Raw genomic sequence first — 12,348 nt, 5'->3', positions numbered from 1 at the left:
TTGTACGTTCATCACCTTGTCATCTCGTTCTCCTGTTTTAAGCGCTCCGATTCTCCGTCCTCTTTTTGGCCTACAGTAACAAGAGCCTTTTTTTGGATTCCTCATGCTATGGAGAGCAAGCAAGTATTGCTAGGAAGCCTTTCTCCGGAAGCAATGTTTTTATTATGGTCAGATTCTTTGGGTCTAGGGAACAACGTGGCCTGATTTGTTTCTAAATTATAAGCACAGGTATGTGATTTTTTTTTATAATAATGAAAAAAAAAAAAAGGCTTTCAACCCACAGCAAAACTATCAAGTTTTGGCCCTGATTATTTTTTTTTTTCCGATGGCATTTCTGGGGCAGCACACTCGGTTTTGTCTACGTAAGACTTTTCCCGAAACCCAAATGCGCGTATTTGTGTGCGCAGAGTAACATACGTTATTAGTCGTTATGGCTCACAACGGAGCTCTAATATGGTAAACGACACATGAGAATGGTCTGTCGGTTTTTATGGTTAAAATGGAAATGCAAAGGGTAAAGCAGAGATATACTCAGTGCACGTTTGATGCTAGGCATGTTTAGTCAGTTCGTTTGTTTAATATTAGTCCATTCACTTATATGGTGAAGTATTCTTGCCCCAGGTCATTGCTGAATCCCAGATATTTCCTGCAAAAACAGCACGGCTTGAAAAAATGTTTCGTACACAGAAAAGGGTAGGAACCCAAAAGCAGCTACTGCGGAGCGCATAGTCGTAATAGAAACGCTAAACATGAAAATTACTGGTTGGATTGAGAGAAACGAATATATCTTCCTGGAATGGGCTGGGCAGTACCATTTAGTTCTTAGTAAGATGCAAATGTACTTGTTTCAGCTCATCGTTTGTGTTGGCACACCGTGATGCCTGTGGGTAAATGCCCCCCCCAAATATTTGCATACTCGGTAGCTATTTTCCTACAATAGACTCTAATAATTATAGTACCCTATTACCTGCTCTGTGTTAGTGTAAAATTAACAATCCATTATGCACAATAAGTTTTATAAAACATTTACAGATCGAGATCATGTTTAATTAAAATTAACTTGCCTACGAAAGCCAAATGCACTTATGATTCGCAATGACCTTTTATTACCTGCAGTCCCTTGTTTTGGCTGGATGATTGACAGCTTGCTGTTTGGCTACCATGTTGTATTTCAGCTGACAAGACTTTTCATTTTAACTCAATTTGCCTGCCTATCACAAGCTGGTGGCAGGCCAGGCTCAAGTCACCCAGCTTTGCCTCAGCAGCTTGCTCTATTTCTCATTAGTACGCATTTATTCAGTGGAAATTGGAAGACAAATGCTTGAAGGCATGTGAACTAAGTATAGCAAATTAGGGTTTAAAGACTGAATATTTATAAGTATATTGAAACAGTTTTTTAAAAAAAAAATCTAGAATGAATTGGAAGCTGAGTGCTAGCTTTAGTATAAGAGAAACGAAGAGAAAAGTGGGAGGATTCTAAGAATAACAATACTATGAGAGATATCTCTCTTTTTCCCCCCTCTCTCTCTCTCTCTAGAAAATATGTAAAATCTCTCTGACAACACCTTATCAAACAACAGCCTGCCTTCTTTATGTAGCGCTCGCACAGTGAAGTTTAGCTTCTCATGTGTGTAAGAAGGGGGGGAAAAAAAAAAAAAAAACGAGGGTCATGTTCATTTGCTGCTTGGTTATCCCTTGGTATGCTTTAAATTGCCTTGTTTGTTCGGCACAAGCACAGAAACAGATGTTGCTCTACCGTGCTGGATAATTTACTGTACCTCACGGTGCAGAATGGAAGGCCTCCCAAGCTACCCAGCTGGTCTGTCAGCGGCGATGGCTGGTGTCTGCTGAACTATGACAACTGCAAGTAGAGGCTGCAGTTTTATTGTGCAGTTGTCATTCCTCTCAATGTATAGCTCCGGTATTTGTGGAAAGCTGACTGTCTATTTTTTTTATTTTTTTTTAACGCGAGCCTGCAAAGCCGTATAAGCTCCATTCTCCTTTGTTGATCATAATGTGACTCATTACTTTTGTCATCTAATGATTATCGGCATGATCGCTCAGAGCGAGAGCCAAGCTCGCCTTCCACACATAACTGGTACTGGAAGGTAAAACAGATTTGTCATTTACGATCTGACCGCTAAGCCACACTTTGTGCTCCATTATTGTGATTAACTTCTGCATAAGATATGCTGCCCAATTGTCATTTGGGATCCGGCAGCGGGCAGGGACTGCCGCGCTTTCTGGGAGGATGTCCGCCGATAGGATGTGAGTGCAGCGCTTGGGCGGTTAAACATAAACCTGCTATTTCGCGGCGCCGCTTTAATAATTATTTTTCTTTTTTTTTTTTCTTCCCCCCTCCTTCCCCCTTCCTCGGTTGATTCCTGGTGTCACCGCGTATGTCGCCACCGTTTCCAAATGGTGAACCGGTGTGGAGTTACCAGCCTCATTTTCCGCAGGTTGAAGGCAGTCTGGGAGCGGAGGCAGGACCCTTCCTTTGTACCACGTAAAGTTTTGTTGCCAGAGCGCTGCCAGTTGAAATCTATCGTGTCAGGTGCCTTGTGGCTATCCGCAGTAGAGGCCATCTTCTGGAACCAGGGTTCTTTTCTGGCTTCGTCACCAACAAGCCGATTTGACTCTGCCTGATTATAGTAACGAAGGCAGTCCAAAAGAATATGCACAGACTCACTGTACGTCACATTGAATCACAGCGCTGGCCACACAAAGCTGACCGCAGCCTCATTTCTTTAGACAAATGCATGCTTAAGGAAAAACCTCCTGCAAGAAAGCATCCAGGGCCACTTTATTTGCTATGCATGCTGCACCAGATTTAATTTTTAGTGAAAGAACGTTTGTTATTATTTTTTTTCGGAGGCATCTACACTGGGTAGCTACTGCCTCTGATAAACTAACCTTGTGGGTGCAGCAGTTACAGGGCCTTGGTGAACACTTAGAGAGGGCTTATTTGATATCAGAGAACATAAATGCAGACACAAATGGATTATTATGTGCAAATGAAACCCTATTTTAGGCTATTTTTCACACTGATGATTAGAAGGAATCAAGTCACATACAACAGCGCCCATATACGCTGGTGGAAAAATAGTCAGTTTTGATTACAAAGTGAGAGATGCAGCCCTAGACAGGAGCTACATGCTGATATACATGCTATCAGAATGATTTATGCAAATTATGCATATTATTCCCAAAGGAATTCCTCCTCAAACTGCCAGGATAAATTGCCGGAAATTAGCCATAAAATCTGTCGTGCTAGGAGCAAAAGGTGAAGGCCACTGGGAAAGCAAGGACATTCAGCTTCTGGAGCCTTCCAGGATGCGATGGTGGAGACAGAAATCTTGCTTTCCCTAAGCCTGAAAGGACTGTATTTTGTTTTCTCTTGGCCAATTAAAAGTGTCTTTCTCTCTTAAAATTACCAGGCAAATAATGAATTGCTTTCATTCACTCTGACCATAACAGGCACTATTATTTGGCAGTCCAGCGCATTGAAAACAAAATAAATAAATTTAAAAATCCTCGGAATGACTATGGAATTAACAAGCGAAATGATTTTTTCTAACATATAGTCCTGCCATTACATCCAACAGCTTTCAAAAGGCAAGCTAAATAGCTCCGTGGATGCTTCACTGGTATTTGCTTGTAACCTCTGAAATACGTGTAAATGCGTAAAGTGTTCCTGTTTTTCAACGTGATGCCTGAATAATGACTTTCCACCCCAAAACCGATGCTGCCTACAGCCGACAGGATTTCTCAGCACCACCAGTGGGAATCACATCGGGAGGTTCAGTGCCGTGGTTCCCCGCCCCGACCCTGCGGGGCTGTTTATTGCTTCCTCCTGGTCTCTGCTTTATGTTTGGTTTGTGGGTTGGTTTTTTTCTCTTTTTTTCTTTTTTTCCCTTTAGCCTGCCCTACTAAACCTGTCGAGATTCAGCAGCTGTAGCCCTGTATAACTTCCAATCATCTTCCATATTTCTGACGCTTCCCCCCCTCTCCGCTTTTGTTTAATCGCAGAGAGTGCCTTAAACGAGAGTTTACGAATGTGCTCGTCCTCCATGAACATTCGCATCAGCCAGGAGGATTTTGTTCTCAAGCTTGAAGGGAATCAAGAAGTTGGTTTGAGGAAAGGAGACTGGATAGCCCTTTACCCGCAGATTTTGCACATGGACCCCGAGGTCTATGAAGATCCTAAGGTAAACATTCAGCTGGTGCTACTCTTCCTACTCCAGGCACATTGCAGCCGACAAGCCTTTTGTCATCTGAGTTTTGTTGTGGGTTTTTTTGGTTTTTTTTTTTACTGCTGTTCCTTCTTGTGGAACAAATCTTCCGACTTTCAGATGTATTTTCTAGGGCCCTATAGGTCAAAGGATTCATGGCCTGAAGCGAGAAATATGGTGATGAGACTGACTGCGACTGCTTTCAAAGGAATTGGCAATTGCACATTGACTACCATAAACTTTAGGCTAAATGTGGGTTTTGTTTGGCAGTGGATCATTTGATACCCAAGGAGGGCTGAATAATAGAAGGTGGTTTAAATAGCAAATAATGTGGGCCATTTAGCTAAGTGCCCCCAAAGCATCATTGACTCTCTGAAGCCCTATAATAGCAGTGTCTTACTTGAGCCTTATGCTTTTTCACCTCCCTTCGTAGGGATTCACCCCTTCTTGATCAATTAGTAGAGTGTTGTGAACTTGAGACTGTAAAGCTGTTGCTCTGCAGCGAAGCTCGGAGGGTAATTGTGTCATCTCCTTGTATTTTTCTCTGACGCTCGAGTTAATGAATATCAAAGACTTGAAATTAATCCACCCTGCCTCAGCCTTAATACAGCTTCAGAAGTTCACCACCTGCATGCAAATTGAATAGTCCTCGTCTGGGCTGTGTTGTTCCCTAGCCCAGGGTGCCACGGAGGAAGAGCGAGGGTGCACGCTGAGGCTGTTAAAGAGCTCATACCTGGTCCATTCTTCATCCCAGTTTTCCTAAACAAATGGCTGTCTCTTAGCCACGCTGATTTCCATCCTTGGCATTAGAGATAAAGAAGGGATCTGGACTTTTTTACATGTTTCTAGAAAACCCATGTTAGAGGCATTGCTCTTTGAGGTTCTGCCTTTAGGGAATTTAAGGATATGAGGTCACAGAGGAAAGATGAGATTCAAGTGCCTTGTTGGTGCGGGACAGCATCTCGCTGTGCAGGAACTCCACCAGCCTCAGTGAGAGGAGGTGTGGAGCGTGTCGGAGTTAGCAGGAGTAACGTATAGTCACCGGGATGAACACTGGAGCCGTGAAAATAACATCCAGGAGGGCTCTGCTGGCTGTCCCCACCCAAAACTGAAGACAAAGCCCGCTGAGAAAATTAGGGGTTTAAAAAATCATCCATATATTGGCAAATAGTTGATTAATATTGCTATCCTTGAAAAGTAACAACTAACAAATAAGCTTTTTCTCTTTTTATTCTTAACACTTTATTTTGGAGAACATTATTGATTTGTCAAAAGTCCATCTGTTTGTTTAAGTTCTAGACCAAAAGCATCAGTGTGGAAACTGATCCCCTCCCTTATCCAATAATTGCCGGAATATATTACCATATTTCCATTGCTTGAATATATCTGCTTAGTATCAGCTCTGCTCAGCTTTCACAGTACAGCTTTAGTTCATATATTTTATCTTTTTGATAGTGAATGAGCAATCCACACATTGCAGTACATTGATTTCAGCACATGGGCCCTCTCGAAAAGTGGGGAAATCACTGTTCTGTTTGGTTCTTAAAATATGCAGTGTGCTTTCAACAATAACTACTGAGGATCAGATAGAGATGGAGAATGAATTTTTTGAAAGGTGCAGTCTTGAGCTTGTCATGTATTTAGGGAAAACTTTCCTGGGAAAACAGGCAGCTTGACGAGATAATTTTGTAGCAATGCTTTTCTCCTGGATACATAAATTTAAGTTCAAGCTATCTTCTGCTTTGGCACCATATTGTATATAAGCATATAATGTTGACCTCTTTCTCCACTCATCAAAACCTAAATAGATGAGTCGGTTTTCTATAAAGTGGATAAGTGAACCCCTAAATCCTAACTCAGCTAGTTACAGAGCTCAGTAAATGAACCCTGCAAATGCCATAGAGTGAAATACCAGGAAAGCCTGCAGGAAACCCTACATGGTGGCTTCCCAAACAAAGCTAAATGTGAGATGTGACAGAGAGAGACTTATATCGATCACAGGGGATCGCTCAATTTTCCTAATACTCTTAGCAGGCCATCCACACAGAACTTCTACACCTGTTCTTGCTCGGTGTCTTCACCTTTTCCTTGCCGTCAACCATCCTATCTCTTTCAAAGAGGCCTTGTGCATGCCTGAAAGTTCCTTTGTTATCAAAAATCAGTCTTTAGCCAGCAAACTGGCTTTTGAGGAAACACTATCCAACCCGAGGGGCTTCAGCAGCACAAGCCTGAGTTTGATGTCATTGTCATTGGCTCCATTCCTGTCTCACACTTGTTTTGTGCTTTCCCAATTCCTTAGACACCAATTTTTTTTTTTTTTTGTTAAAAGCAATTACAACTCTCCGAAGGCTCTTAAGATGACAAAGACAGCATAAGGTTTGTCCCAGTGTGTCTGTGTGTTCAATACCACGGTTCTTAATTGCTCCAGACGCCAGGAGTGCACCTTGTGGAAAGATTCCAACAAAGTGAAGAGCTCTGGGTTGGGTTGGGTTGGTTTTTTGGGCTGTTGCAGCTCATATATAGCAGTGCTTTTTTAGACCAGCAGGATTTACATTTCAGGAACTGAATTTTTTTTAAGGACAAAGCGGTATTCTGGGCTTTCGTACTGTGCTTCTTCAAATGAAGCAGTAACTTACCAGGAAAAAAAAAATGGCATGCTTCCTTTCAGCTGGTGTGTTCAAAGAGACTGAAAAGAATGACTTGTCAGTGGAAACACATATGTAATCACCTTTATCTTGGTGGAAAATCCAGGCCTCTGCTATTTAGAGAAACAAGCTCCCGTTCTTCCGCACCCAAAGTTACATCCCCTCCAGAGCACCCTGTACCCATTCCCTTTCTCATAGACCACCTCCCCTGCTACTGTTTTTCCTCCACAGCAAGACCTGCAGTGCGTGGTTTTCGTGAGCCTTTAGTCTAATGGGTAGATCGGTATCAGTGTATTTTTCATTGTGGTGTGGGTTTTTTTTAATCAGTTGAGGTTGGTTTCTGTCTGACTGACTTGTTCCCAGCCAGCTCCAAATGGCTGCTGCTATAGCAGATGTATGCAAAGCAGGACAAATGCTAATGAGTGACCATAAGCAAGAAGTGTCTGTCATTTTTATTCAAAGCATGCAGGAGGATTTTGTAAGTGGTTAATTTGCCGTTGACTGAGTGAGGATGCCAGATCTCCTTCATTCAAAAACACGAATTATGTCTAAACAGGGATCCTGCTACTGGAAAAATAGAAAGATTTCCAATTTATGGAATGCAGGTTACAAGCGCAACTTGGAAGCACCCTCTTTATAATGGTCAGTCCCTGGCGGTTGTCCTGCTTTGCGCACAGCTTCCGGAGCAAACCGTTTGAAGGTCAGATGTGGCAAATTAAGCAGCAACCATCTCCAACTGAAGGGAAAATTGACTACAAAGCATCAGGTCTGGTTTTCGAATAATCTGCACCACTGGGTGCAAAAGAAGGATGGATTTTGCTCTAGCTTGCAAGAACAAGATCAGTGCAATGCATTAATTTATTCATAGGCATTTGCAGAATTTGGCAGATTATCCTTATTCATGATGTATGTACCACACTGAGCGCGTATGATGCTTTACAAGAAAATTGTCCTTCCACTAAGGTTCATTGTCCCTGCTACAAAGCGGTCAAAATCTAATTACAATCAATATAGGCCAGACACTCAGTGGATGAGACGTGGAAGTTGAAGGAGCTTGATGTAAAAGGGCTAAGCTAAGTAAGTGGATTTAAGGAGTGTTCTTTGCAGGGAAGATAATGTGAGTTAATGAAACTTGAGGGAACCAACTAAAAAGGAGAAGCTGTCAGCTCCTTGTCTTCCTCTTTATCTTATTTTCTGGGTTTCAGAAGCGTTACCGTTGTGCAAACAAAGCAACTCGTGTAACTGCCTTGTTAGATATCACGCTCCCTCTCTCTCTTATTTTCAGGAGTATAAGTTCGATCGATACATAGAGAATGGCAAGAAGAAAACCACGTTCTACAAGGCAGGAAGAAAACTAAAGTATTTCCTAATGCCCTTTGGCTCTGGGATCAGCATGTGTCCGGGGAGGTTCCTCGCAATGAATGAGATGAAGATGTTTCTTTTCTTACTATTGGCTCATTTTGATGTAGAACTAGCGGAAAACAAAGCTGTCAGACTTGATAACAGTCGTATGGGCCTTGGTATCCTCCTGCCAGACGTTGATATTGCCTTCCGCTACAAGCTAAGGTCCTGAAGAAAGTGAGCGGCTGCCTATATGCCTTCTACTAATCTCCATGTTTGCTCTGTTTCATCACTCAGCTTTGTATTTTTGGAAACATTTGCTTTTCCCTCTCTGCTTTTACCTCCTTCCTATTTGTTTCTAAGGAGAAAAGCCCTTGGGCTGGAGGTAGATATCAGTCGTGGGGACAGGCAACCTCAATTTGTCCTGCCTGATTTGTGACTAATGAGGTGAGATGACAAGAGTTTGGCCAAGTAAATAGCCCAATGTCCCTACAAGAGGTCCCTACAAGTCCCCATATACACTTGGCTATGAGTTGAGTAGGATTTACAGGGAGGATGACATCAAGCTGGATCCAGGCCATTTATATGGGAAACAGGCTCAGCAGCCCCCTCTGACAGGGGTTCCCCCTGGGTAGATCCAGAGGTCCCATACACCCGCCACCTGGAGGCATCTCTGCGTCTGCTCATAGAAGCATAATAGGAAGAAAGGGGGAACTTAATTCTGGGGAGGAGGGGTGTGTGTGTGAGAGAATTTTTAGTGATTATTATTCTAAGTTTTTATTTACCCTGTTCCCTTCATGGTCTTGAGTATCTCAGCCCTTAGTTGGGAGGTGTGATGGAAGCTGTGCGGGGTGGTGGGGGGTGATTTGCAAGAATGTCTTACTGGCAACACATTTCTGACTTCAGTTTTATGTACCAAGGGTGAATGCTTCGCTTTTCTTCTTTTTTTTTTTTTTTTTTTTTTTGGTGCAATGCAAAGAAATTAAAATCTGTGATTTTTCCCTGCAGTCATTTAAGGTCAGAAGGGAGGTTCTGTTGATTTTAATAGGCTCTGGATCAAGCCTAAATTATCTATTTTGGCTTTTGAGCCAGAACAGTATATTCTTCAGGGAGAAAATATATGAGCCTGTTTGAAATGATTCTATCATCTCAAAAGTTACCTTCTGTTTGTCTTACTGTTTTCATAGTAACACAGTTGTGTGTTTATTTTGACCATGTATTGTGTTTGTTCCTTTCTCCAAAAAGGCAAAAGAAGAAGGCATGCCTTCAAGGGCAAGCGTGGTATCTAAAACTACTTTTTAATAGCCTTTTACTGTGCCCAAGTTATGCATAGGCAGAGTAGTGTCACCTCTGTTTGGAAAAGACTTGTCCATCTACAAATTGGAAAATAGGCTCTTCCCTTGGGCCAAAATTTGAGCAAGCAAAAACCCTGGGCAACCACGGAAGTTGTCTGTACACTGACTGCCCAACCTGCTTCACTGGTGACCAGCTCTTCTTTCAAAAATTAATTTCCTAGTGTGCGAGATCTGAGATTTTTAGACCTTGTCTCTCTTCCCAGACATCGCTTCAGAGACTGATGAGGATTCTCGTGGCTGTCCAGTCTCAGTTTGCCAAGATGATAATTGTGATGGGAGAGTAGCCATGACTGTGTGCCTTGCCTTGTGTTCCCAAAAAACATCTCTCTTTGGGATGTGCCAGCGTAAGTCTTTTAAAATCAGAAATTTTGCTCATCCCTAAAGCACTTGATGGAAACTCTTACGTACATACTAAGGATTAGAATTATTTATTGTTCTTTGTGTAGAAGCCTGTTTAGTTATTCGTGTAAAGCACATACCCTAAATAAGCATCAACATCAGCAGAAAGGCTTTCAGAAATTGGCACAGCCACATTCCAAATCCTCCGAGGAGAAAATTGTGGTTTTGTGAGATATATTGGATAAACATTTTCTCTTCATATATAATATCAGTAATGTCTACAGTGTTGGAGTACGCTTACATTAAATGGGCTTTGCAGTTGATTAAATGCTTTAACTTTGCTTCAACATTTAATCAACAGCAAAAGCTGATTATTGCTTTGTGCCACAGAATAAAATTTGTTTCTATGGAGAGGTTCTTGTACTCAAGTCACTTACTGCTGTAGTTACTCTGTAGGAGCTATTCTGTACTCAGCCATAGCTCACAATCCAGTTTGGACATTAGAGCCTGGTTTATTGAGAGAGGAAACATTGATATCATTATACTGTTGACTGTATTCCATTATTGCTTAAATGTAAGCAGTAAAATGTCTCATGCCACAGTTATGATAAATCTTTCTTTGGCATCCAACTTTGAAACAAACCTGAAGCTACTGCGAAAATAACAGTAGGTATTTGTTTTAAACATGAGACTTTTTTTTGTAATTGTATTCTATTTTTAGGATTTTGAATTAGAATATCACAGGCTGCTGCATAATTTGGTAGGACATCATAGGTCTGTGCCAAAAGTACATGCAAATCATTAGTAATTTCAGATTAATTGCTGATCAGTTTGTATAGTATCTATTTTGAAATTAAAAGAAGAGCTAGATTGTCTACAAAATAGCAGATTAAATCTGTAGGGCATGCTTCCATTTAAAAAAGAAAAAAAGGGCCAGAATCTTTCCCAGGAGTTGCAGGAAATGTCCATGATGGCACTTGGAGGCCTTGCATCGGGGTTGGAGAGCACTCTTTGCACCATGCAAGAGGCCAGTGTTTTAAAATCATAGAATGGTTAGAGTTGGAAGGGACCTTAAAGATCATCGGGTTCCACACCCCCCCGCCATGGGCAGGGACACCTCCCACTAGACCAAGTTGCTCAAAGCCCCATCCAGCCTGGTCTTGAACATTTCAAGGGGGATACACTTTGCTGGGATTAAAGTTAGTTGCTCTTTTTGCTCAGGGACCAAAATAATCAAACGTAAATCAGGGCCTGCCCAGCCTGTCCTGGAACTGTGTCCCTGGAAACCCATGCTCCGGGTAGATTAGTTTTGCTGGTAAGCAATGCATCACTACCTTAGCCTACCCCAGCTGCAGGGGAGGTAAGCCTCACACCCCTGTAAAGTCACAAGTGCTAGAGCAGGACAGAGGAAACGTTAAGCCCTTCTGGTCCATCTACTCAGTAGCTAAGGAGGTGACTTATTGAGAGTCAGCAGCTGGTCTGACCAGGAGGGACTGGTTCTCCAAGGAGCAGGGAGTGAAAGGCCCACGGTGCCAGTATTCCTGGTCAATAAACCATAGCAGCACAACGGGATGAACGTGAACCATCCCTGGAGGTCCTAGCTGGAGCCAAGCTGGCCGCAGCATGCTGCACCGAGGAGAGCATGTTTCATGACGTAGGGAGCAATACGGTTTTTGATGACCTCCTCTGTCGCAGAACCCAGGAGCGACCCGCTCTTAGCGTCTGTCACTGGGGCCTTAAGATGGCAAAACCACCTAAGCAGAAACGGCAGCGCTGTTTGCAAGCGTTCAGGTGCCGGTGGTGCTGCAGAGGTGAGCGGTGGGAGGCAGTCGCACCTTGTGCTTCCTTGTCTCTCCTCTCCACTTCAGCGGGGGGGGGGGGGGGTCTGGCCTGCAAGCCCAGCAATGCTCCTCCAGTCCACTCACCCAGCAGGGGTAGGGTCAGACAGGAGGAGCACACGGGTGCCCCTTCGATTTGTCTGCTGTTCCTCTAGCGAAATGGGGCACGCAGTCACCAGTATGAGACGCGACTCGGCTGGTCAGGACCAGCCTCCAACTGTAAGTTGTCACTGCCTGTGGCTATATCGATAATATCTTCTGCTATTAAAAAAAAAATTATAATCTTTTTTTCTTACATAAAATAGGTTTGCTAAGTCAGTATGGCCCTTTATAGCACCCAAGAAGAAAAGTGAATTCATCATCAACTAATGTGAATGCTAAAATGTGATATTTTTTTTATTACTATTCTTATTTTAATTTACAGATCGTATGCTCTCCATTTTCATGCTGGCATTCAGTACTGCTATAAGCTACTGTAAACTTTTAAACTGTCACATTACTTAAAAGACCATGCTAGTCTATGTGTACCTGTTTGCAAATTAAGACTTTCACATCTCTGCCAATATGTCCTAATGCGCTAATACAAAACCATGTAAGA

The 12,348-nt window shown here is 42.6% G+C and overlaps 1 protein-coding gene across 2 annotated transcripts in view; it reads left to right on the top strand.

Annotated features, from left to right (window-relative positions):
* LOC134512022 (cytochrome P450 7B1) overlaps positions 1 to 12,348 on the top strand; it is a 129,922-nt gene extending 117,574 nt beyond the window's left edge. The window contains exons 5-7 of one of the 2 annotated variants that reach the window (XM_063326959.1): positions 4,030 to 4,208; positions 8,163 to 8,455; positions 9,777 to 12,348. In XM_063326959.1, the coding sequence (XP_063183029.1) occupies positions 4,030 to 4,208; positions 8,163 to 8,450 (467 nt within the window). In that variant the 3' untranslated portion in view covers positions 8,451 to 8,455; positions 9,777 to 12,348. Of the gene's footprint in view, positions 1 to 4,029; positions 4,209 to 8,162 lie in introns of both variants that reach the window. The other variant, XM_063326958.1, reaches the window with a different exon arrangement.

The sequence above is a fragment of the Chroicocephalus ridibundus genome, chromosome 2 (assembly GCF_963924245.1).
Source record: "Chroicocephalus ridibundus chromosome 2, bChrRid1.1, whole genome shotgun sequence".
Classification (NCBI taxonomy): domain Eukaryota; kingdom Metazoa; phylum Chordata; class Aves; order Charadriiformes; family Laridae; genus Chroicocephalus; species Chroicocephalus ridibundus.
Note: the sequence above shows the minus strand (reverse complement) of the source record. Positions and strands in the feature narration are given on the sequence as shown.